Source organism: Erinaceus europaeus, chromosome 21, assembly GCF_950295315.1.
Source record: "Erinaceus europaeus chromosome 21, mEriEur2.1, whole genome shotgun sequence".
In the NCBI taxonomy this organism is placed as follows: Eukaryota; Metazoa; Chordata; class Mammalia; order Eulipotyphla; family Erinaceidae; genus Erinaceus; species Erinaceus europaeus.
Window position 1 is genome coordinate 28,720,156 of NC_080182.1, and position 24,684 is coordinate 28,744,839.

Consider the following 24,684-nt stretch of genomic DNA (forward strand, 5'->3'; position numbering starts at 1 on the left):
TCCCCGCCTCACACCTGCTTCCCAGGCCGCCTAGACCCCACCCAGGGACTCCTCCCCCCGCCCCTCTGGGCCGCCCCGTCCCCAGCCTCCAGGCTCTAGTCATCACTCTTGCCTGTCCGCCTGCCCAAGGGCTCTGGCCGGCTCTCTGCTCAGCCATGCTCACTTGAGCTGGGCTTCGTGGCTTTACCCCCCCAGCCAGGCTGACCTCCCCATCTGGGCGCCCTGCCCTGCCTCCGTGCTGGTCCTCAGAGTGAAGCAGGGCCCCGCACCCCAGAACCCTGGGCACAGGTGAGTAAGGCAGCCAGGGGAGGGGGACGCGGTGGGCGGCCCAGCTCTGACACACACGACTAGATTGCCAAGGCGCCTCAGCACGGCTCTCCCACGGCACGCACATCTGAGTTCTGGCTTCTGTTTTATCTTTTCTGGAATCTTCCTCTGTCCGTTGTCTGCTGTCCCCTCATCCCACGGGCCTGGGTTTTGCCCAGAGCAGAGATCTCCCTTCATCTGAGTCTTTTTGTCCAGGAAATGGGTTGTTTTCTGAATGAGGGCTGGGAAGGAGGAGAGGTGTTTCAGGGATTTGACCTTTAGGCAGTTTCATGTCTTATCTCCCTTCCCCATCTGTGTGGCCTTAGGAGTTTAGATTCCACTGTAAGGAACTGAATGTAAATCTTTTTGCTTTTAAAACCAGAGCCCCGCCCAGCTCCGGCTGATATGGTGCTGGGGATTGAACCTGGGATTTGGGAGCCTCAGGCTGGAGAGTCTCTGCTGAACCATTATGCTGTCTGCCTGAATTTCACTCTTTTGCCAGAGTGGTTTACCGGGATGCCTTGTGCTTTTGTTTTTCGACAAGACTTCTTTGCATATGTGCATGACTTCCTACCCCTCTGCTGAGCATTGTCCTAGGACTTAAGGGGGAAGGAATGCAAGGAATTGAGAGTCTGAGCTCTGCCTCAAGGAAGAGCCTGCTCAGCCCCATTTCCCTAAAAATAAAAAGACTTTATGCATGAGCCTCGCCCGGCAGGAGCTTGCCCCCTCCCCCCCAGGAGAGACAGCCGCTGAGTTCTTAGGGTAATAATGTCAAGCTCCTCCCACCCGGAACCTTCTAGTATTCTTTCTCCTGCAAATGAGATCCCAAATCCTCACAATGCGGGGTCCTGTCTCTTCCACCTCTATTGTAGCCTGCCTCCTCTCCCTTTGCTCTGAGAGAGGACAAGGGACCCCCCCGCCCCCCGGGCTTCTGGCGTCACCACCCGAGACCCTGCGGTTCTGCTGAGCTGTGGCGCCCCTGGCCGGCCGCTCCACCCAGGTAGCCTGGCCTGGCCTGGCACACAGCCACCCCCCAGGGACTGCTGGGCCCCTGCAGGGCCACCACTCCACTGGAGGCCTGTCCAGCCAGCAGTGCCACCCTTGTCTGCTACTTTACGGCCACCATGCTACCTCTCGCATGGGGGCTTGTGCTGAGTGCTGGACTCAGTGCCGCTCACACCTCCTCAATGACTGCTTTCCATGTACACATTATCCATGCAGCCACTTAGCACTGCTAGCCTTAATCTCTTCTTTCCTTCAGTGTTTCTGAAAAACCCTTTTCAGTTAAAGGAACGGCTGTGTGCGATTTGGGCAGAATTTCAAGTGTAAAGGAGCTCCCAGCTAACCATTTTTCCTGTTACAGATAAGAGTAAGACAGGTGGGAGTCAGGCTGTAGTGCAGCGGGTTCCGTGCAAGGACCTATTCGAGCTCCTGGCTCCCCACCTGCAGGAGGAGTCGCTTCACTAGTGGTGAAGCAGGTCTGCGGGTATCTATCTTTCCCCTCTCTCTGTCTCCCCTTCTCTCTCCATTTCTCTGTCCTATCCAAGAACGACGACATCAATAATAACTACAACAACAACAACAAAAAAAACCCCTCCTGCCTGAGGCTCAGAGGTCCCAGGTTCAATCACCAGCTCCACCATCAGCCAGCCAGAACTCAGCAGGGCTCTGGGGAAAATAATAATAACAGTAATAGTAGTAGTAATATCTGGAGAGGTAGCACCATGGTTCTGCAAAACAGCTTTACTGCCTGAGGCTCTGAGGCCCCAGGTTCAATACCCAACACCACCATCAGCCAGAGCCAACCAGAAATCTGGTCTTTCTCTCATTAAATAAATAAATAGGGGGCTGGGGAGAAAGTACAGTGGTTCTGCAAAAGACTCTCCTGCCTGAGGATCTGAGGTCCCAGGTTCCATCCCCTGCACCACCGTCAGCCAGAGGTCAGCAGGGCTCTGGTCTTTCTGTATTTTTTTCATTAAAATAGACTAAAATAAATATATTTAAAAAATTTTATTTATTAATGAAAAAGATAGGAGGAGAGAGAGAAGAACCAGATATTACTCTGGTACATGTGCTGCTGGGAATTAAACTTGGGACCTCATGCTTGAGAGTCCTGTGTCATATCCACTGCGCCACCTCCCGGACCACTAAAATAAATAAATTTATTTATTTGTCTATTTGTCTATTTATTTTTTACCAGAGCACTGATCAGCTTTGGCTTATGGTGATGCAGGTGATTAAACCTGGGACTTCAAAGCTTTAGGCATGAGAATCTCTTTGCATGACAATTATGCTGTCTACCCCTGTCCAAAAAAAATATATATTTTAATTTATTCCATTTTTGTTGCCCTTGTTTTATTGTTATTGATGCTGTCGTTGTTGGATAGGACAGAGAGAAATAGGGAGAGGAGGGGAAGACAGAGAGGGGGAGAGAAAGATACCTTCAGACCCGCTTCAACACCTGTGAAGCGACTCCCCTGCAGGTGGGGAGCTGGGGGCTCGAACTGGGATCCTTACGCTGGTCCTGGCTCTTTGTGCCACGTGCGTTTAACCCGCTGCGCTACCGCTACAGCCTGGTGCCCAGACATGAAAGACACTTTGCACAGCCATTATGCTGTCTACCCCTGCCCAAATAAATATATATATTTATGTTTATTTTTCCCTTTTTGTTGCTCTTGTTTTCTATTGTTGTAGTTATTGTTGATGTCGTCGTTGTTAGATAGGACGGAGAGAAATGGAGAGAACAGGGGAAGACAGAGAGGGGGAGAGAAAGATAGACACCTGCAGACCTGCTTCACCGCTTGTGAAGTGAGTCCCCTGCAGGTGTGGAGCCAGGGGCTCAAACCGGGATCCTTATGCCGGCCCTTGCGCTTTGCGCCACATGTGCAAACCCACTGAGCTACCGCCGACTCCCCCAAATAAATATTTTTAAAAGTCAGCAGTGTCGTGGTCCGGGAGGTGGCACAGTGGATAAAGTGCTGGACTCTCAAGCGTGAGGTCCTGAGTTCAAGCCCTGGTAGCACATGTGCCAGAGTGATGTCTGGTTCTTTCTCTCCTCCTATCTTTCTCATCAATCAATAAATAAAATCTTAAAAAAAAAAAAGTCAACAGTGTCTTTTCTCTCTTTCCCCCTCTCTCTCTTTTACCAGATCCCTGCTCAGCTCAGGCATGAAAGTCTCTTTGCAGAACCATTATGCTATCTACCCCTGCTTTTCTTTAAACAAGAAATTTTAAGTTATTTACTTATTTGACAGACACAGTGAGACTGAGAAGGGAAGGGAGATAGAGACTGAGAGAGACAGTCACCTGCTGCAGCCCTGCTTCACTTCCCCCTGCAGGTGGCGGCGACTGTGGGCTTTGAACCCGGGTCCTTGTGCACTGTAGTGTGTGTGCTTAACCAGGTGCGCAGCCACCTGTCCCCGCTAAGTGCATGTTAGCATGCACAAGGATCCGGGTTCAAGCTGCTGGTTCCCACACACAGGGGGAGGCTTCATGAGTGACAAAGCAGGGCTGCAGGTGTCTCTTCCTCTCCCTCTCTGTCTCCTCCTCCCCTCTCAATTTCTGTCTCAAAGTCTATCATTCTATCTCTGGCTTCTCTCTTCAATTGTTCTTTGTCCTATCCAATAAAATAGGGGATAAAAAAAAAAAGGAAAACCGTGGTCAGTGGATTGGCAGCGCTGGCAGCAAGCCCCAGTGATAAAACCTGGTGGCAATAAAAAAGAAAAGAAGAAACCAGAGCCCTGCTCTGGCTCGAGCTCCAGGGATTAAACCCACAGCCCCAGGCATGCAAGGCCTGCCCTCTACCCACAGAGCTCATTTCCCAGCCAAGGATTCCGTCCAGGGGGGAGAGCGACAGTCTTGCCTACCGTCTAAGAATCTTTTGGCTCCTGTTAACACACCGGCCTCTTCTCTCCTCTTAGGCTCTGGCCCGGAATGGAGACGCCGCTAGATGTCTTGTCCAGAGCAGCGTCCTTGGTGCACGCTGACAATGAGAAACGTGAGTTGGGCATGGTGGGGAGGGCGAGCTTGGTTTTTAAGGCAACCCTGGTCTCCTCTGGGTGGGGGGTAGGGCTTGCACCATCAGCTCCAGGAAGGTCCTTTCCCTGGCAGTTTCCTGCCCTGGGATCTTGCGTGTAGGGCGTCCCTGGACGCAGGTGGATCGACTCACCAGCCCCGGGAGAAGCTAGAGGGAGAAACGTGCCTTCCGGGGTCATTCCGTCGTGGGAAGTGTGCAGCAGGAGGGGACCCTGTTGCGGAGTTTCCCCGATGGAGCCTCGAGGCAGATGATGTTGGGGGGACTTGGTGGGAGGAGGCGGAAGGCAGATGGACCAGATCTGGGGAGATTGACCGTCCCAGGGTGTGATTGTCCCAGGTATGGGCAAGCGGGTCTCCACTGGCACGGCCCTCAGGTGTATTTCTCGTCTGTGTTTCTTGGTCAGAGTTAGCGACGCTGGCTGTCTGCAGGGGTGATTTTGATGTGGGGGCCAGCGGGTGTGTTTTCACCAAGCTCTAGACAGGATGTGCAAATATGTTGAAGTGAGGCCGGGCTTCTCTGCTGGGCCAGTTTCTGAAGATGGACTCTTTTCCAGTGTGGTGCTAACAGAGCTGGCAGGCTGGGAAGTGTGTATATTTCATATTTATTTGTTGATTAATGAGAGCGAGAACTCTGGGTGGCACACGGGAGAGTCCAGTGATTGATCCGCTGTGCCACCTTTGAGTTACATGTATTTTAAACATGTGGTTGGTCAATTTCTTTCTTTTTTTACCAGAACCCTGCTCAGCTCTGGCTTATAGTGGTTGTTATTATTGTTGTTCTTGTTGTTGGATAGGACAGAGAGAAATGGAGAGAGGAGGGGGGGGAGAGAAAGATAGACACCTGCAGACCTGCTTCACCGCTTGTGAAGGGACCCCCCCTGCAGGTGGGGAGCCAGGGAATCAAACTGGGATCCTTACACTGGTGCTTCTCGCTATGCCATGTGTGCTTAACCCGCTGCCCTACTGCTAGCCCCTCCACCCCGTCCTCTCAATTTCTCTCTGTCCTAATAAAAATTAGAAAGAAAAAAAAAGTGAAAAATGGCTTCTGGGAGCTGTTGTAGTGTTGGCCAACATAGTGTTGGCACTGGGTCCCAGCGACAACCCTAGTGGCAATAAATAAATAAATGGAGATTCCAAGGATGCCTATAGGTTTATAGTTACCATCATCACGATCATTGATGCAACACTTTTGACTTTTTTTTTTTTTTGCCTCCAGGGTTTTTTCTGGGGCTTGGTGCCTGCACTATGAATCCATTGCTCCTGTGGCCATGTTTTCAACTTTTTTTTTTTCTTCCCAAATTTTTGGATAGGACAGAGAGAAATTGAGACAGATGGGGCAGATAGAGAGGGAGGGAGAGGGCTAGAGAAACACCTTTGGGCCTGTGAAGCTTCCTTGCTGCAGGTGGGGAGCCGGGGGCTCAAACTGAGATCCTCGAATGGGTCCTTGTGCTTTGCGGTATGTGCACTCAATCCAGGGTGCCTGATCCCTTTTGGCTATTTATTTATTTTTAAAAATATTTTCCCTTTTGTTGCCCTCATTGTTTTATTGTTGTTGTTATTGATGTCATCTTTGTTGAATAGGCCAAAGAGAAATGGCGAGAGGAGGGGAAGAGGAGGTGGTCTCCACCCCAGGGCTGGCAGGGACTCCTTCCTGCCAGGGGCTCCAACAAAGGCATCTTCCAAAAATACTCTCTCCACTTTCCTGGGAGAGAGAAAAAGTCATTTAGGTCACCTCCACAGGTTGGGAAACTGATCTCAAGTTTGGTGGATGATTTTCAGTTTGCAATAAGATACTCCGAATCAGATTACCCACACAAGGCCTCCCATCCTCCCCACACAAAGGGCTGAGGAGAATGTTCAGGGCAAGACCAGTTTATAAGAAAAGCTCAAACAGAAGCCATCCAAGTCAGAGAGCAGAATCAGACTGGACAAGTCCAGGTTGGTCTTAAGAAACGACACAGGTGGTGGTGCAGCGGGTTAAGTACACATGATGCAAAGCGCAAGGACCGGCAAAAGGATCCCAGTTCAAGCCCCCAGCTCCCCACCTGCAGGGGGGTCGCTTCACAAGTGTGAAACAGGTCTGCAGGTGTCTATCTTTCTCTCCCCCTCTCTTTCCTTCCTCTCTCATTTTCCCTCTGTCCTATCCAAGGACGACGATGACAACAACAACAACAACAATAAAACAACAAGGGCAACAAAAAGGAATAAATAAATATTAAAAAATATAAAAAAAATAATCAGCCCCGTACCAAGAGAGGGGGATGGGTCAGCATCTAGGACAGCCCTGAGAAGGCAGCACCTAGTGGCCATGTCGCCCCGGTTGCCGGCTTTTGAGGGGTCTCCTGCAGTGAGCCGGGAGGGTCCCATCTTTTCCTGTGGATGGCTTGGACCCTGACAGCAGGTCAGTCGCACAGAGGTGCTTAAAGTGACCGACCCCTCAGTGGGGGAGGGCGCAGTGGCGGCTCACGGGGCTTACATGCTGCGGTCTCAGGCCCGATCCCAGCACCACCAGGAACCAGAGCTGGGCAGCAGTCTGCCCCCTCCCCAACCAAAAATTAAGATTAAATGACACCTCAGCATCTCTTTAGTGTGTGAAACTTCATTAGATGGCAGTGTTTCTTTGTGGTGATTTTTTTTTCCCCTTCCTTTTAGCTTTTTTGTTTTTTTAAAAAGATAGGGAGAGGGAGATAGGAAGAGAGACAGAGAGACACCTGCAGCCCTGCTTCACCACTTGTGATGCTTCCCCTCTGCAGGTGGGGACTGGGGGCTTGAACCATGATCCTTGCACGCTGTAATGTGTGCACTTAACCAGGCACAACACCACCCTCCCTCCCCCTCCCCTTTTTCCTTCCTTCCCCTCCCCCTCTTCCGCCTCCTCCTCCTTCCCTCTTTTTTCCTCAGCAGCTGTTACCAGTTGCTCTCAGACTTCTATCTCTATCCACAGCACAGAGTGGAAAGCATTTATCTGGTGACCCTTGTATTCCTAGATTAGCATAACTGACACAGGCCTCCTGAAGCTTCACACTGCCTTCTGTGGCTGGCTTGGTGGCTGGATATGCCGGCTGGATTCTGTCATTACATTTCTGCCTTGGGGGTGTGACTCATTGCTTTGTCTCAGTGAATTGAATTCAGGTTTCCCCAGTCAGGGCTGGCCTAGTAACCATTTGGTTGTTGTCTCCCTGGCTGCCACCCTGACTTCTCACGGGCTCCCCCATTTCTGTGCTGGGAAGATTTGGACTGACACCCTGGGGTGGCTCAGGCACGGAGGGAGATGACGACCATCACACTGTTCTCTCAGGAGCCCGAGGGGCTGGGCAGTCCACGTGGAAGCAGACATGGCTGCCAGCCCTTCTCCCTTCTGAGGCTCAGTCGGTCCTGGCGACCTTTTTCTTTTCTTAAAAGATATTTTCTTTCTTTCTTTCTTTTGGATAGAGACAGAGGAGGAGAGAGAGAGAGAGAGAGGAGAGAGAGATATAGTACTGTTTCACCACTTGTGAAGCTTCCCTGCTACAGGTCAGAACCAAGAGCTTGAACCCAGGTCCGTGTGCACTGTGATGTGCCCTCTACCAGGTGCACCTCATTCTTTAACCCAGGTCCGTGTGCACTGTAATGTGCCCTCTACCAGGTGCGCCTCATTCTTTATTTTCAGGACCACGGCTCCGTCCCCCCATCTGCCTGCTGTCTGACGCTGACCGAACAGTCGTGTTTCACAGCCAGCTTTGACCACTGGACCTTTATTTTTTTATTCTTTATGTTTTTATTTACCGCTGGACAGAGACAGAGAAGTTGGAAAGGAGAGGGAGATAGAGAGACACCTGCAGTCCTACTTCATCACTCGTGAAGCTTTCTCCCTGCAGGTGGGGACCAGGGGCTTGAACCCAGGTCCTTACATACTGTAATGTGTGCACTCAACCAGGTGCACCACCACTTGGTTAAGATACACACACACACACACACACACACACACACACACACACACACACACACACACACACGGAGAGAGAGAGACCCCCAAGTACTGCTCAGCTCTGCTTGATGGTGGGGCTGGGATGGAGCCTGGGACCTCAGACCTCAGGCAGAGGCTTTTGTTTAATTAATTAATTTATTTAATGAAAGATACACACATACACAGAGAGAGAGAGACCGAGAGACCAAAACCAGAGTCCTGTTCAGCTGTGGCTGATGGTGGTGTTGGGGATGGAACCTGGGACCTCAGAGCCTCAGACAGGAGCGCCTTTTTGCAGACCCTGTGCCGTGTCCCCACCCGATTACCTGGTTATGTACAGGTCTGAGTCTAATCCGACAGTGGCCGTTTCACTCCCAAGCACTTCAGCATGTATCTTCTGGGATAGAGAACATCCTGGCGTATCCTCAGGGTGTCATCTTCATGAGAAGGCTCCCCAGTGGTCGTAGGCAGAAGGTGTGCCTAAAATCCCGAGCTCCCCACCTGCGGGGGGTGGGGGGGAAGCTTCACAAGCTGTGCAGCAGGGCTGCAGGGGTCTCTCTCCCTCTCCCTTCCCTCTCAATGTCTCTCTGTCTCTATCCAACAAATAAAGATTATAAAATTAAAAAATATCTATATAAGAGATCTCACTGCCCACAACTAGTGTCTCCATTTCCTTCTCAGTTTGTCTTTTTCGTGGGAGAAACAGCATTGAAGCCAGTCCCCAGCACTCAGTGCACTGTGGCCCTCTGATGCAGGAGATGCCCAGGGCAGAGGGAGAGAGAAGAGAACCAGACACATGTGTTGCCAGGGATCCAACTTGAGACCTCAGGCTTCCCAGGCTGATGCTCTTTCCCCCAACCACGCCCCACGCTGCACAGAGAACAGGGTCTCAGAAAGGTGTCTGCAGCCAGGGAAATAGCTCATCAGAGAGATGTCTGGCCAAGCAGCAGACTTGCAGTGCCTGAATCTCCCTCCCGGTTCCAACCCTAGCACTTCCTCGGCCTCCTCTTCCCTCTTAGTTTATCCGTTTCCATCCAAAGAAACTAAAATAAATGATAAAAAAAGAAACAAAAATCTTATGTTTTTGTTCATCCCCCTTTACTGGGGGGGATTAATGGCTCACAGTTGATAGTCAAAAACAGTAGATGGTGCATGAGTAATATTTCTGTTTTTTAAAAAATATTTTATTTATTTTCTCTTTTGCTGTCCTTGTTGTAGTTATTGTTGTTATTGATGTCATTGTTGTTGGATAGGACAGAGAGAAATCGAGAGAGGAGGGGAAGACAGAGAGGGGGAGAGAAAGACAGACACCCGCAGACCTGCTTCACCACCTGTGAAGCGACCCCCCTGCAGGTGGGGAGCCAGAGGCTCTAACCGGGACCTTTACACAGGCCCTTGCGCTTGGCACCACGTGCGCTTAACCCACTGTGCTACCGCCCGATTCCCAATATGTCTCTGTTTTTAAAAACATTTTATTTATTTTAATTTTTTTGCCTCCAGGGTTACCGCTGGGGCTCGGGGCCTGCACTACAAATCCTCTGCTCCTGGAGGCCACTTTTCCCCTTTTGTTGCCCTTGTTGTTTATTGTTGTTGTTGTTGTTGTCATTGCTGTTGGCTAGGACAGAGAAATCCAGAGAGGAAGAGAAGACAGAAGGGGAGAGGAGACACCTGCAGACCTGCGTCCCCACTTGGGAGGCAACCCCCCTGCAGGTGGGGAGCCGGGGACTCCGTGTCTGTTTTCCACAGAACACCCCCCAGGTCCACCCCACTATGCCCTCCTCCATCATCATGTTCCAGGACCTGAACATCACCCCCACCCCAGAGTCCTTCACTTTGGTCCAATATGCCAAATCTGACTTTTCTTAGTATCATCTAGTCCTCATTACGTAGGGGAGATAGCTATGCTGTGTAATAGTTATGTAAAGAGGCTTTCATGCCTGAGGCTCCAAAGTCCCAGGTTCAGTTCCCCACACCACCTCATGCCAGAGCTGACCAGTGCTCTGAAAAAAGAAAAGAAAAGAAAAGAAAAAGGCCGCTTCCTATCATCTAGTCCTCATTCCAAAGCCTATTTAGGAGGGGCAGGAGGTGGCACACCTGGTTGAGCTCACATATGACAGTACGCAAGGACCCGGGTTCAAGTTCCAGCCCCCATCTGAAGAGGGGTGGCTTCATGAGCAGTGAAACAAGGCTGCAGGGGTCTTTCTCCCTCTCTACCTCCCCTTCCTTCTCTGTCTCTCTCTCTTGTCTAAATTTTTAAAAAATTTATTCCCTTCTGTTTTGTGGTTAATGATACATTCGGAAGACAGAGAGGGGGAGAGAAAGATAGACACCTGTAGACCTGCTTCACCGCCTGTGAAGCGACTCCCCTGCTGGTGGGAGCCGGGGGGGCTTGAACCGGGATCCTTACACTGGTCCTTGCAATTTGTGCAAAGTGTGCTTAGCTCGCTGTGCTACTGCCCGACTCTCTGTTTGTTTATCGGGTAGAAACAGAATTCAAGAGGGGAGGGGGGGATAGAGTGGGAGAGAGACAGAGAGACACCTGCAGCCCTGCTCCACCGCTCGTGAAGCTTCCCCCCTGCAGATGGGGACCAGGGGCTTGAACCCAGGTCCCAGCATATGGTGACAAGTATGCTCAACCAGGTGCACTACCACCCAGCCTCTTTCAAATATTTAAAAAATGTTTTATTTATTATTGGATAGAAGTGAATGGAGAGGGGAGGGAGAGTTAGAGAGGGAAAAGGATTTGGGAGGTGGCACAGTGGGTAAAGCATTGGACTCTCAAGCATGAGGTCTTGAGTTCAATCCCCAGCAGCACATGTACCACAGTGATATCTGGTTCTTTCTCTCTCTCCTATCTTTCTCATCAGTAAATAAATAAAATCTTTAGAGAGAGAGAGAGAGAGGGAGAGAGAAAGACACCTGCACCCTACTCTAGCACTTGTGAAGCTTTCCCCCTGCAGGTGGGGTCCAGGGGCCTGAACCTGCTGTCCTTTCACATAGTAACAAGCGTTCAACCAATTGTCTCCTCTTTTTTTTAAAAAAATATTTTATTGGGGGGTCAGGCAGTAACATAGTGGGTTAAGTGTAAGGACTGGCACAGGGATCCCAGTTTGAGCCCCTGGCCCCCCCACCTAAAAGGAGGGTCACTTTACAAGCGGTGAAGCAGGTCTGCAATTCAGCCGCTAGAGTGCACACCTGGCAGGCATCTCCTGAGGGGCCACTGTGGGAGAGACGGCCTGCGGACCTCACTGCTGCACAGTAACTTCAGATCTGCTCCGCAGAGTCAATGTCTGGAACTCGCTGGCCTGTTATTGGCCTAATCTGCACTGGAGATAGATTCTGCCACCAAAGTGCTCTTAGGGCACGGACGAATAGTTCATTCTAGTGAAACTGGGAGCCCTAGAGCTTCCTCTGGTGACTTAGTGCTGCTGGTGTGGAGCTGGGGCCCAACATGGGCAGTGCAGCCGGCGCCCGGCAGGTGCCCCATGCGGTGGGCTCTCTCCCAGACCTCAGTGGTTATGCCTCTCTTCTATGGATAATTTCAGTCTTTAAAAGATTGAAGAGGGGAGCGTACAGGCCCTGGAAAAGGATGACAGAGGACCTAGTGGGGGTTGTATTGTTATGTGGAAAACTGAGAAATGTTATGCATGTACAAACCATTGTATTTACTGTCGACTGTAAAACATTAATCCCCAATAAAGAAATAATAATAAAAAAAAAGATGGGGGAGTCGGTCGGCAGCGCAGCAGGTAAAGTGCAGGTGGCGCAAAGCACAAAGACCAGCATAAAGATCCCGGTTCGAGCCCCTGGCTCCCCACCTGCAGGGGAGTCGATTCATAAGTGGTGAAGCAAGTCTATAGGCGTTTATCTTTCTCTCCCCCCTCTGTCTCCCACTTCTTTCTCCATCCTATCCAACAACCACAATAATAACTACAACAAGGGCAACAAAAGGGAATAAGTAAATAAATAAATATTAAAAAATAGATGTTACAAAGCAAACAGACAACAAAAGTGGTAATGAGAAGGAAACAAAAAGTGAACTAAAGACATGATCTTGGAATAATATGTATTCTAGGTATCCTAAAAAAGAAAAGATTGATGCTTTCTGTTAATACCCATGAAAATGTTAGGAGTGGGTGGGAGACAGCCTAAGGGTTCTGCAAAAAGTCTTTCAGGCCTAAGGCTCCAAGGTCCCAGGTTCAATCCCCTATACCACCTTCAGCCAGAAAATGGGGCAGTGGCACACCTGGTTAAAGCACAGGGACCAGCACAAGGATCTAGGTTCAAGCCCCTGAGCCCCTGGCTCCCCACCTGTAGGGGGAAGCTTCTCAAGCGGTGAAGTAGGTCTGCGGGCGTCTCTCCCTCTTGTCTTCCCAGCTCTCTCAAAGTGGCCACCAGGAGCAATGGATTTGTAGCGCTCCCCCAGCAATAACCCTAGGAGGCAAAAAAGAAAGTGCTAAGAGCTATTTTATTATTGTTTGCAATTCAGTGAGAAACCGCACAGCCAAGAATCTCTGGATGAAGTTGATGTTTTTCCTTCAGGGGTGGGACTTCCTCAGACACCGAGAATTAGCCTCCTGTCCACCTAGGGCATGTGTCCTCACAGAACCTCTCTCAGAGGATCTTGGAAACTGACTCTTGGGGTCCGGGAGGTGGTGCAGTGGATAAGGCATTGGATTTTCAAACATGAGGTCTCACGTTCAATCTCCAGCAACACATGTACCGGAATGATGTCTGGTTCTTTCTCGCTTTACGAGTGGTGAAGCAGGTCTTCAGGTGTGTCTATCTTTCTCTCCCACCCCTCTCAATTTCTGCATATCAAATAAAATAGAAAGAAAGGAAAGGGGGGCCGGGAGGTAGCACAGCAGCTTAAGTGTACATGGTGCGAAGCGCAAGGACTGGCATAAGGATCCCGGTTCAAGCACCCAGCTCCCCACCTGCAGGGGAGTCGCTTCACAGGCGGTGAAGCAGGTCTGCAGGTGACTGTCTTTCTCTCCCTCTCTGTCTTCCCCTCCCCTCTCAATTTCTCTCTGTCCTATCCAACAACAACAATAATTGGGGACGGGGAGATGGCCACAGGAGCATGGATTGATTCATGGTGCAGGCACCGAGCCCCAGAGATAACCCTGGAGGCAGAAAAATAAAAAAGGATTTCAGGACACCAGCTAGATTCTGAGTGTTGAAACGGCAGCCTGGACACATATAACTAAGTTTCACATTGACCCCAGGTCCTTTAAGCCAGCCAGAACAGATGCTAAGCACATAAAATTCATTACACCGTCAGACAACTAGAAAGGTGGGGGGAGCGTGTTCAGTAGAGCAAACGATGGGAAGAAATTCCTGGAACATTGAAAACAGATGAGTTTTGGTTGACAGAAGGGAAAGGAAAACAAAAGTAAATACATCATGACCCACAGCACAGGTACAAAAGAAAGTGGAATTAAAACCAGAAGTTAAAGTCACTGCCAACAACAGGAAGGGGCCCCAGAGCAAATGCCAGGAAATCAGAGTATTTCATCTTGAAGAAAGACGCCCCCCCTGGCAGGGAGCTGAGAATTGTGCTCTCTGGGAAATGACATCCTGTTTGGGGAAGTGGGCCCAGGGGCCTGTGATGGAGCCTGTGTTTTGCTGGAGGAAGGTAACTGGGTCTCTGAGAAGTTGGGGAACAGGCTCATAACGGACCTGGCTCGCCCTTTCTTTCTTTCTTTCTTTCTTTCTTTCTTTCTTTCTTTCTTTCTTTCTTTCTTTCTTTCTTTCTTTTTTTGCCTCTAGGGTTATCACTGGGGGTCAATGCCTGTACCCAGAATCCACTACTCCTGGCAGCCATTTTCCACCCCCCTTTATTAGATGGGACAGAGGTTGAGGGGGGGGGTGGAGATAGAGAGAGAAAGAGACAGCTGCAGACCTGCCTCACCACTCGTGAAGCTTCCCCTCTGCAGGTGGGGAATTAAATTAAAATCAAAATTGGGAGTCAGGAGGTAGCGCAGTGGGTTAAGTGCACGTGGCGCAAAGCGCAAGGACCTGCATAAGGGTCCCGGTTCGAGCCCCTAGCTTCCCACCTGCAGGGGAGTCGCTTCACAGGTGGTGAGTCAGGTCTGCAGGTGACTGTCTTTCTCTCTCCCCCCGCCGCCCCGTCTTTCCCTCCTCTCTACATTTCTCTCTGTCCTTTTCAACAACGATGACATCAATAACAACAATAATAACTACAATAACTACAACAATAAAACAACAAGGGCAACAAAAGGGAATAAATAAATATAAAAATAGTCTTAAAAATTAAAATTAGTGGTCTGGTAGGTGGCACAGTGGATAAAGCATCGAACTCTCAAGCAAGAGGTCCTGAGTTCAATCCCCGGCAGCACATATGCCAGAGTGATGTCTGGTTCATTCTCTCTCTCCTCCTATCTTTCTCATGAATAAATAAAATCTTTTTTTAAAAAAAACCTTAAAATTAAAGGGGGTCAGGGCACGGACCAGTGTGAGGATACTGGTTTGAGCCCCTGGCTCTCCACCTGCAAGTGAAGCAGGTGTGCAGGTCTCCCCCCCCCCCCTCCCCTCCCTCTTTTAACAGAGTACTGCTCAGCTCTGGTTTATGGTGGTGCAGGGAATCGAACCTGGGACTTCAGAGCCTCTGGCATGAAAGTTTCTTTGCATAACCATTGTGTTATCTACCCCTACCCAGTGTCTGTATCTTACTCTCTCCCTCTACCTCCCTCTTGCCTCTCAGTTTTCTGTCCTATCCAATAAAATGGAAAGAATGGCAGCCAGGAGCAGTGGATTCGTGGTGCAGGCACTGAGCCCCAGCGATAACCCCGGCGAGGGGAGAAAAGCGAGAGGACTGAGCGGCCAGGTAGCAGTGGTGTAATCAAGCCCGCAGTGTGTAGGGGATCTCTGCCTTCCTCCTTAGGCTCTGCCTATATAGGTCTGTGTAGAAAACGTGAAACCAAGAGGCAAAATCAATTAGCCTTTGAACTAATCTTTACAACCTCTAGAGAAGATCAGATAAGAGGTCAAAGCCCTGCTTTTATCTTTATTAATGCAACCAGCATACTTAGGGAAAACAAAACTGGTTTGCAAAAAAAAAAAAAAATCAAGTTACATAGACCGGTAGTGAGTGGGAAGAAGGCTGGAGAATGCAGACAGGGAGCCTAGCACCGAGGTGAGGACATTGTTGTGGGTAGAGGAGGAGAGTGTGGAAGATGAAGCCAAAGGTAGAGAGAGAGAGAGAGAGAGAGAGAGAGGGAGAAAGAGAGAGCAAATGGAGGGTCGGTCTTATGTGAATCAAGATGCAGGAAACCTGAATTGATTGATAAGTACAGGAAAAATCGAAACCAGAGGTAGGCCTGCCTGTCCTTCCTCCCTTCCTCCCTCCCTCCCTCCCTCCCTCCCTTCCTTCCTTCCTTCCTTCCTTCCTTCCTTCCTTCCTTCCTTCCTTCCTTCCTTTAAAAGAGTATTTATTTTATTTGGATGATAGAGATTCAGAGAGAAAAACCAGAGCCCTGATCAGCTCTGGCTGATGGTGCTGGGGACTGAACCTGGGAACTTGGAGCCTCAGGCATGAAAGTCTTTTTGCAGAACCCCTATGCTGTCTCCTCAGCCCAGAAATAAATTCTAGCATATAGAAGAACACTCTTTAGGGTGTTGGGTGGTAGCGCAGTGGGTTTAAGTGCACGTGGCACAAAGTGCAAGGACCTGCATAAGGTTCCCAGCTTGAGCCCCCAGCTCCCCACCTGCAGGGGAGTCATTTCACAGGCGGTGAAGCAGGTCTGCAGGTGTCTGTATTTCTCTCCCCCTCTGTATTCCCCTCCTCTGTCCATTTCTCTCTGTCCTAACAATGATGTCATCAATGACAACAACAATAATAACTATAACAATAAAACAAGGGCAACAAAAGGGAAAATAAATATATAAAAAAAGGACACTTTTTAATTCCTTCTGTAAGGGTAATATGACTGATATCAAAGCAGACAGGAAGGCAGGAAGTATGTGTGTGTGTGTAATACATGTCAGTGTCAGCTTCTAACATAGATAAGCCTTAATTAAATATAAAAATTAGTCTAGCATTGTGTTAAAAAAGTAATATATGGGAGCTGAGTGCTGGTGCACGTGGTTAAGTACATACATTACTATGTGCAAGGACCTGGGTTCAAGGCCCCACTCTCCACCTGCAGGGGGAATCTTCATGAGCAGGTTAATAGGGCTGCAGGTGTCTCTTTATCTCCCCCTTTCCTCTCTATTTCTGCCTCTATCCAATAAAAATAAATTTTTCAAAAGTAATATGTTGCATGTCCATTGTAAGCCATTTACATCATGGGAATGCTAGTATGCATGATGACAAGATCTCTTATACATAATTATATTACTTTAGGAGATTAAAGTCATAAAATAGCAGGGGAAGACAGCACAGTGGTTCTGCAAAAGACTCTCCTGCCTGAGGCCCCAAGGTCCCAGGTTCAGTACCCAGCACCACCATCAGCCAGAGTTGAGTAGGGCTCTGGGAAAAAGAAAAACAAAAAAGATTATTCAGGTTATGAGGCAGGTGACCTAGTGGGTAAAGTGCTGGACTCTCACGCACGAGGTCCTGAGTTTGATCCCTGGTATCACATGTGCCAGTATGACACTCTGCTCCTCCTCTCTGTCTCCTCCCCCTTAAATAGCTACTTAGAAAACCCAAACCTCCTTAAAGATGACTCACTCACAGAGGCCCAGGGCGGAAGCCGCCTGAGTGCACTTGAGCACATGACTGAGAGCAGGACCCCTGGGTGATGTGTTCGGGGCAGAGCTGCTGTGCACAGGAGGTGATGGCCGTCCTGGGACACACCGGGTGGGATGCAGGTGACTGGAGTAGAGAAGAACGTGAAAGCCAAAACACTGGGTGGGCTTGTTCATTGGTGGGATAGAGAGTAGTGAAGCCCTGGGAACTGCAGGTAGACACACACGCAGCCAGACTGACTCAAGCACTTTGAGAACTGGACATCATGTATTTCTGTTGACCATTAAAAAAAAAAAAATCCAGTGTAACTGGATTACCAAGTTTTTTTGCCACCTGGGTTATCTCTGGGGCTCAGTGCCTGCACTGTTTATCTACCACTCCCACTTGCCGGTCCCCCCCTCCCCATTTTTTTTCTTTCCTTTTTTTTTTTTTTTGCCTTCAGGGTTATCACTGGGGCGAATCCACTGCTCCTGGAGGGTATTTTTTCTCTTTTCTTGCCCTTGTTGCTTATAATTTTATTGTTATTGTTGTTGTTGTTGGAAAGAGGAGGGGAAGACGGGAGGGGGGGAGAAAGACAGACACCTGCAGACCTGCTTCACCACCTGTGAAGCGACTCCCCTGCAGGTGGGGAGCCGGGGGCTCAAACCCGGATCCTTATGCTGGTCCTTGCGCTTCGCACCATGTAAGCTTAAGGTAGCTGCTGTGCTACCTCCTGGCCCTCCTTTCCTTTCTTTCTATTTTATTTGATATGCAGAAATTGAGAGGGGTGGGAGAGAGAGAGATAGACACCTGAAGACCTGCTTCACCACTCAAAGCGTCCCCACTGCACGTGGGGAGCCGGGGGCTCGAACCTGGATTCTTGTGCCCGATCCTCTTTCTTTTCTCTCTCTTTTTTTTTTGTCTTTAATTTTGTAGGACAGTGAGAAATTGAGAGGAAGGGGAGCTGTCATGCAGTGTGGCTTCCTCCTCAGCAGGTCCGCAGCCGCAGGGCAGCAGTCTCCCCCTCAAGAGGACTTGGGGGCTTCCCACAAGACTTATGAGGCAGGCACCTTCCACACCCTTCAGCATTTCCTTCACTCTAGGTCTTTACATTTGAATCAGTTCATTTTATTTTATATTCAAACAGCAGTCAGAGAGGTAGTGCAGACCTTTTGTGCATATGGTCCTGGGTCTGAATCCTGATATGCCGTGTGGGAGTGATGCTTTGGTCTCTGCTTCACGCTTGTAAAATAGGTATTTTTAAAAAATTAATGACTAGAGACAGGAATTGAGAAGGGAGGTGGAGATAGAGAGGGAGAATTTCACAACTTGTGAAGCTTCCCTCCTGCAGGTGGGAGCCAGGGGCTTGAATCTGGGACCTTGTGGCTGTTCTTCTTCTAGCGTTTGCCCTTCTTCCGTAGCCAGTCAACAGCGTCAGGTTGAGCCTGATGTCAAGTTTCGAGACCTCCTTTGAATCTGGAGAGGTGGCAGTCGTTGACTATGTGGGTCATAGTCTGTCTGGAGCCGCAGGGGCAGTTCGGGTCGTCTCTGGCTCCCCAGCGATGGAACATAGCGGCGCACCGGCCATGGCCTGTTCAATAGCGATTGAGGAGGGCCCCATCATAAAGTGCTAGGTCAAAGCCGGATTGACGCTTGCAGGGGTCTGTGATGAGGTGTTTGTTCTTTACCTCAGCTGACTGCCAGCTCTGTTTCCAAGAGTCTGGAACAGAGAAGTTCAGTGTAGGCGTAGGGGACCAGACTGGGTGACGAGACGTCAAGCGTTGGACAGGGTGGGCGAAGATATCCACGTATATTGGCAGGCCCGGTCGAGCGTAGACGTGGGAAATGAACTTAGATGATGCTGCATCCCGACGAATATCTGGCGGGGCGATGTTGCTAAGAACTGGCAGCCATGGAACCGGGGTGGAACGGATGGTTCCAGAAATGATCCTCGGGGGTCGGGCGGTGGCGCAGTGGGTTAAGCGCACGTGGCGCAAAGCGCAGGGACCGGCGCAAGGATCCCAGTTCGAGCCCCCGGCTCCCCACCTGCAGGGGAGTTGCTTCACAGGTGGTGAAGCAGGTCTGCAGGTGTCTATCTTTCTCTCCCCTTCTCTGTCTTCCCCTCCTCTCTCCATTTCTCTCTGTCCTATCCAACAACGAATTGCGTCAACAAGGGCAATAATAATAACCACAACGAAGCTACAACAAGGGCAACAAAAGGGGGAAAAAAATGGCCTCCAGGAGCGGTGGATTCATGGTGCAGGCACCGAGCCCAGCAATAACCCTGGAGGAGGAAAAAAGAAAAAAGAAATTATCCTCATGGAGGAATATAATTTGGAATCGACCAAGTGGACATGGGGGCTACGGAACCATACTGGGGCACAGTATTCTGCAGTGGAATAGCATAATGCCAGAGATGATGATCGTAGTGTGGAAGCACTCGCGCCCCATGAGGAGCTGGCCAGTCTTGCAATGATGTTATTCCTTGCGCCCACCTTTGCTGCAGTTTTTATGAGATGTTTGTGAAATGACAGAGTGCGACCGAGAGTAACACCAAGATAGACTGGCTGGGCTTCATGCCGGATTCTCGTATCACCAATCTGCACATTAAGCTCACGCGAGGCCGAGGCATGGTGTAGATGGAAGACAGATGATACCGTTTTTGCAGTGCTAGGGATTAGTTGCCATTTTTTACAGTAATCAGATATCAGAGACATGTCTTTCGTGAGTGTTTCCTCGAGGATGTCGACCTTGGATGCTTGAGTTGCACAGCAGATGTCATCGGCGTAGATGAACTTCCTTGAAGAAGTTTCTGGGAGGTCATTGATGTAAATATTAAATAGCGTAGGAGCCAGAACAGAGCCCTGGGGGAGGCCACTTAAGACAAGTCTCCATCTGCTAGACTTGTCACCCAGGTGCACCCGGAATCTTCTGTTTTGGAGAAGAAACGATATAGTGTTGGCCACCCATGGAGGCAGGCATCTTGAGATCTTGACTAGGAGACCACGGTGCCAGACCGTGTCATAGGCTGCTGTGAGATCAACAAAGACAGCACCCGTCTTTAAATTCTTCTGGAATCCATTTTCAATGTAAGTTGAGAGGGCCAGGGCTTGTTCGCAGGTAGATCTTCCTGGGTGGAAACCAGCCTGGGCGGGTGATAGGAATTTCTCTGTAAGAGGAGAAATACGTGACAGAAGCAGCCTCTCAAGGAGTTTGTAACACACGGAGAGGAGAGAAATTGGTCTATAGCTGGCGGCCAGTGTTGGGTCTTTCTTTGGTTTCAAAACCGCTATAATCTTCGCACGACGCCAAACTTTGGGCATAGACTCAGATTCCAAGATGTGGGACAGGAATGAAGCGAGCCACTTCTTTGCCGCAGGACCCAGGTTAAGAATGAGTTCTGGGGTGATGTTATCATAGCCAGCAGCTGTTCCTGGTTTAACCCTCTTCAAAGCGTCTTCCAGTTCAGACAGTGGAAAGGGAGAGATTTTTGGAGATGGACAAGATAACCGGAAGTGGGATGACCACTCATGGGAAATTTCTCTTTTCCAGACTGGGTCGATCTTAGCACGTCCAACTTGAGTTAGGTGACTGGCCACTGAGTTTGGAGATACGGGAGGATGGGAGACGGGAGGGGGTTGGCTACCGGCACCCAGTCTGTGAAGAAGCTTCCAGGCCTTCCTACTTGAGTGGGTGAAGTTCAGACTTTCCATGAGTTGTTGTCAGCGGGCTTGGCGTGCTGCATCCAGGGAGGCAATGAGGTGGTCAGCCACATCTGGGTCGCCCGACTCATCATACTGTGGCTGTGATGTGTTCGCTTAACCTGGTGCGCCACCGCCTGGCCTCCCCCCTTATTGTTTTATTTTTTATCTTTTTGCCTCCAGGGTTATTGATGGGGTTTGGTGCCAGCACTACGAATCCACTGCTCCTGGAGGCTATTTTTTCCCCTTTTGTTGCCTTGTTATTATTATTATTGTTGTTGTTGTTATTGCTGTTGTTGGATAGGACAGAGAAATGGAGAGAGGAGGGGAAAAAGGGGAGAGAAAGACCTGTTTCACTGCCTGTGAAGCAACCCCCTAGCAGATAGGGAACCTGGGGCTCGAACCCGGATCCTTATGCAGGTCCTTGTACTTCATGCCATGTGCTCTTAACCCGTTGCACTAACAAACCCCTTCCCCCCCATTTTCACCTTGAGCCCTGCACAGCTCTGGCTGGTGTAGCTGGGGATTGAACCTGGGACCTGGGAGCCTCAGGCAGGAGAGTCTGTTTTGCAGAACCATGATGCTGTCTCCCCCCCAACCTACCCCCCATAAGTGAATCTTTAACCAGAAAAACATTGGATACATACATCTGGGTGTGCTGTGGGTAGCTGGGTTTTTGTGTTTTGAAGATCTGATAACAGTGATCAAGGGGTAATCAGCATCACTCTGGGGCATGTGATGTTGGGGACTGAGCTTGGGATTTCAGTCACCTTCTCAGCCCCAGAGTTGATGGCGTTAAGCGTCCCCCCCATCTCTCTCCCTGGACACTGCATTCTGTGTGTCTGTCTCCTGGGCTGCAGAAGGACCAGGCTGTTCTGGTCTGTTGCAGTGGGAGACTGAGCCCTTTTTTTTTTTTTTGCTTCCAGGGTTATCGTGGGGGCTCAGTGCCTACACTACAAATCCACTGCTCCAGGAGGCTATTTTTCCCCTTTTGTTACCATGTTGTTGTTGTTTTTTAATCTTTGTTGTGGTTATTATTATTGTTGTTATTACTGTCATTCCTGTTGGACAGGACAGAGAGAAATCGAGGGGGGGAGAGATAGACACCTGCAGACCTGCTTGACCGCCTGTGAAATGACCCTCCTGCAGGTGGGGAGCCAGGAGCTCCCACTGGGATCCCTGCGCTGGTCCTTGCGCTTTGCTCCATGTGCTCTTACCCCGCTGTGCTACCGCCTGGCCCCCAAGACTAAGCACTTTGGGAGTCTTTCCATCTGTTTGCTTAGAAGGAGTGAGAGCTCTTATGTCTTCCCATGCCCCTCTTGTTGTCTTCCTTCCCTTCTCCCTCCCTTTTTTTTTCTTTTCCCTAAAGGAGGCAGAAAACAAAGCCACCACTCACTGTGCTCACTTGTTTTTGTCTTGTTTCCCATGGTGCTTTCCTGCTTGGTCCCGCCGTGTCCCTGCTCCATTTCTGTTGAGTTTGGGGTGTGATGCATGGGGTCCCCTTAGGGTTCTGGGGCTCAAACCCAGGTCCCAGGGCACGGCAAGCTGTGTTCTCTCCCAGGTGGAGGAGGAACCTTGTTCTTTGTCTCTTTTTTGATTATTTATTTACCCTTTGTTTTGTTGCCATTGCCCTGCATTCCAGCAAACGAACAAACAAGCCAACCTCTATCAAGGTGGACACACCTGTAGCTCTGCTCCAATGCTCATGAAGCCCCCCTTGAAGGTCCCTTGCAGGGATGGGGGCTTGACTCTGGGTCCCTGTTGATGGTGGTGTCTGCATCCCTGCCCAGCCCATAAAAGTCGTGCTTTGTAATTGATGGAGCAGGTTCTGACCGCCCTTGGTGGCGGCCCACACGGACATTACCTCTGCTTTGCCATGGGGATCATTAAGGTCGAGTCCTGGCAAGTTTGATGACTACAATACAGTCTGTTGTCTCTTCTCTTTTCTGTGCCTTTGATCTATGGGGCTTAATTACTACTCATTTTGAATTTGTACCCTTAGACTTAACTTTTTAAAATTCTTTTTATATATATATATTTTATTTATTTTCCCTTTTTTTGCTCTTTTTTATACTTGTTATTACTGATGTCATTGTTGGATAGGACAGAGAGAAATGGAGAGAGGAGGGGAAGACAGAGAGGAGGAGAGAAAGATAGATACCTGCAGACCTGCCTCACTGCTTGTGAAGTGACTCCCCTGCAGGTAGGAAGATGGGGGCTCGAACTGGGATCCTTACACTGGTCCTTGCACTTTGCACCATGTGTGTGCTTAACCCGCTGCGCTACCGCCCGACTCCCTAGACTTAACTTCTGTCCATTGGCCCAGGCCCTGTGCTGAAGAGGTTTGCTTTTGAAAAAAAAAAGTCATTTATTTCTTTTATAAGTCATTTATTTTTTTTATAGAGCAATGGTGAGGGAAGGGGTTAGAGAGGGAGACAGACAGAAATCTGCAGACCTGCTTTGCTTCACTGTTCATGGACGTTTCCCCACGCAGGGGCCTCGAACCCAGGTCCTTGCACAAGGTAACATGCCTTCCACTGGGTATGCCACCACCTGGCCCTTGAGGGTTTTTTTTTTAATCAAGTAACTATTTTTTTCTTTTTTTTTGGGGGGTAATGGTTTACAGTCAACACTTTCCTTTTTCCATGCTCTCTTTTTCCGTTAGTGATTCACAAATTTATAAGATAATAGGGTATAATTTCATACCATTCTCACCACCAGAGTTCTCTGCCCCCATCCCCTCCAGCAGAAACTGCTGTATTTCTTCCCAAAGTCAGAGATATGGAATATATATAAATATATATATATATATATAATTTTCTCCCTTTCCACTTTTGTTTATGTCTGTGGTCCCTTCTTCACGTCCTTTCTTGGTCACATCTATGCCCATTACTGCTACTAGTGTCCTTCCTTTTAGTGTCCTTCCTTTTAGTGTCCTTCCTTTTAGTGTCCTTCCTTTTAGTGTCCTTCCTTTTAGTGTCTTTCCTTTTTCCTTTCTTCTCAGATCAGAGCAAACAGAGCCCGACTTCCTCTGGTGTTTTCCAGATTCTCTTCCCTCTCAGTGATGGTATCAAAAAGAAAGATTCCTAGTGACAAACGTTCTAGGTCCTGAGGGAACTGGGGTTTAGAGCCAGGGGTGGGTTGGCTGTAGTCCTGTCTGTGTGAGGCTGTGTCCCCTTTCAGGCCAGTTCTGTGTCTGGAGCAGATCCCTCTCTCTGGGTCTCTGCAACCCCCTGGCGCTCTCTGTCTCTCCATCTCTCTCTCTCTCTCTCTCTCTCTCTCTCTCTCTCTCTCTCGCCAGCCCGTCACAGCTCCTGCTGACGCACAGACCCTGTGCTGCCTGGTGTGTGTGACGCCTGCCTCCCAGGCCCACCTGCACTAACTGCTGATGTCACTTCCTGTTGTCCACTTTGCTCGCCTGACCCCATGGACTGGTCTCAGGAAAATGCCTGCAGACACCTCCGGGGTGTCCAGAAATGTAGAGCAAGCATGTCAACTTCTTTTTAAATTCCTTTATTGGGGAATTGATGGTTTACAGTAAACTACAATAGTTTGTACATGTGTAACATTTCCCAGTTTTCCACATAACAGTACAACCCCTTCTTTTTTAAATCTTTATTTATTGGATAAAGACAGCCAGCAATCAAGAAGGGGGGGATAGAGAGGGAGAGAGAGACACCTGCAGCCCTGCTTCACCCTGCATGAAGCTCTCCCCCCTGCAAGTGGGGAGTGGGGGCTCGAACTGGGGCTGTCAATCACTGTCACATGTCCACTCAACCAGGTGCACCACCATCAGCTCCGTCAACTTCTTGTTCAAGCCCTTTAGGTAGCTGTTGCTGTGGAGAGGTGTGTGAGCTTGAAGGGGTACAACTCCACACAATTCCCACCACCCGATCTCCATTTCCCACCCCCTCCCCTGATAGCTTTCCCACTCTCTATCCCTCTGGGAGCATGGACCCAGGGTCATTGAGGGTTGCAGAAGGTAGAAGGTCTGGCTTCTGTAA

General features: G+C 49.6%; 1 protein-coding gene across 3 annotated transcripts in view; it reads left to right on the forward strand.

Annotated features, from left to right (window-relative positions):
- The window catches only part of VGLL4 (vestigial like family member 4), a 104,894-nt gene that overhangs the window by 14,474 nt on the left and 65,736 nt on the right, over positions 1 to 24,684 (forward strand). For 2 of the 3 annotated variants that reach the window (XM_007517096.3, XM_060180718.1), the window contains exon 2: positions 4,227 to 4,303. In XM_007517096.3, coding sequence (XP_007517158.1) covers positions 4,240 to 4,303 — 64 coding nt within the window. In that variant the 5' untranslated portion in view covers positions 4,227 to 4,239. Of the gene's footprint in view, positions 1 to 254; positions 289 to 4,226; positions 4,304 to 24,684 lie in introns of those variants that run through there. The other variant, XM_060180719.1, reaches the window with a different exon arrangement.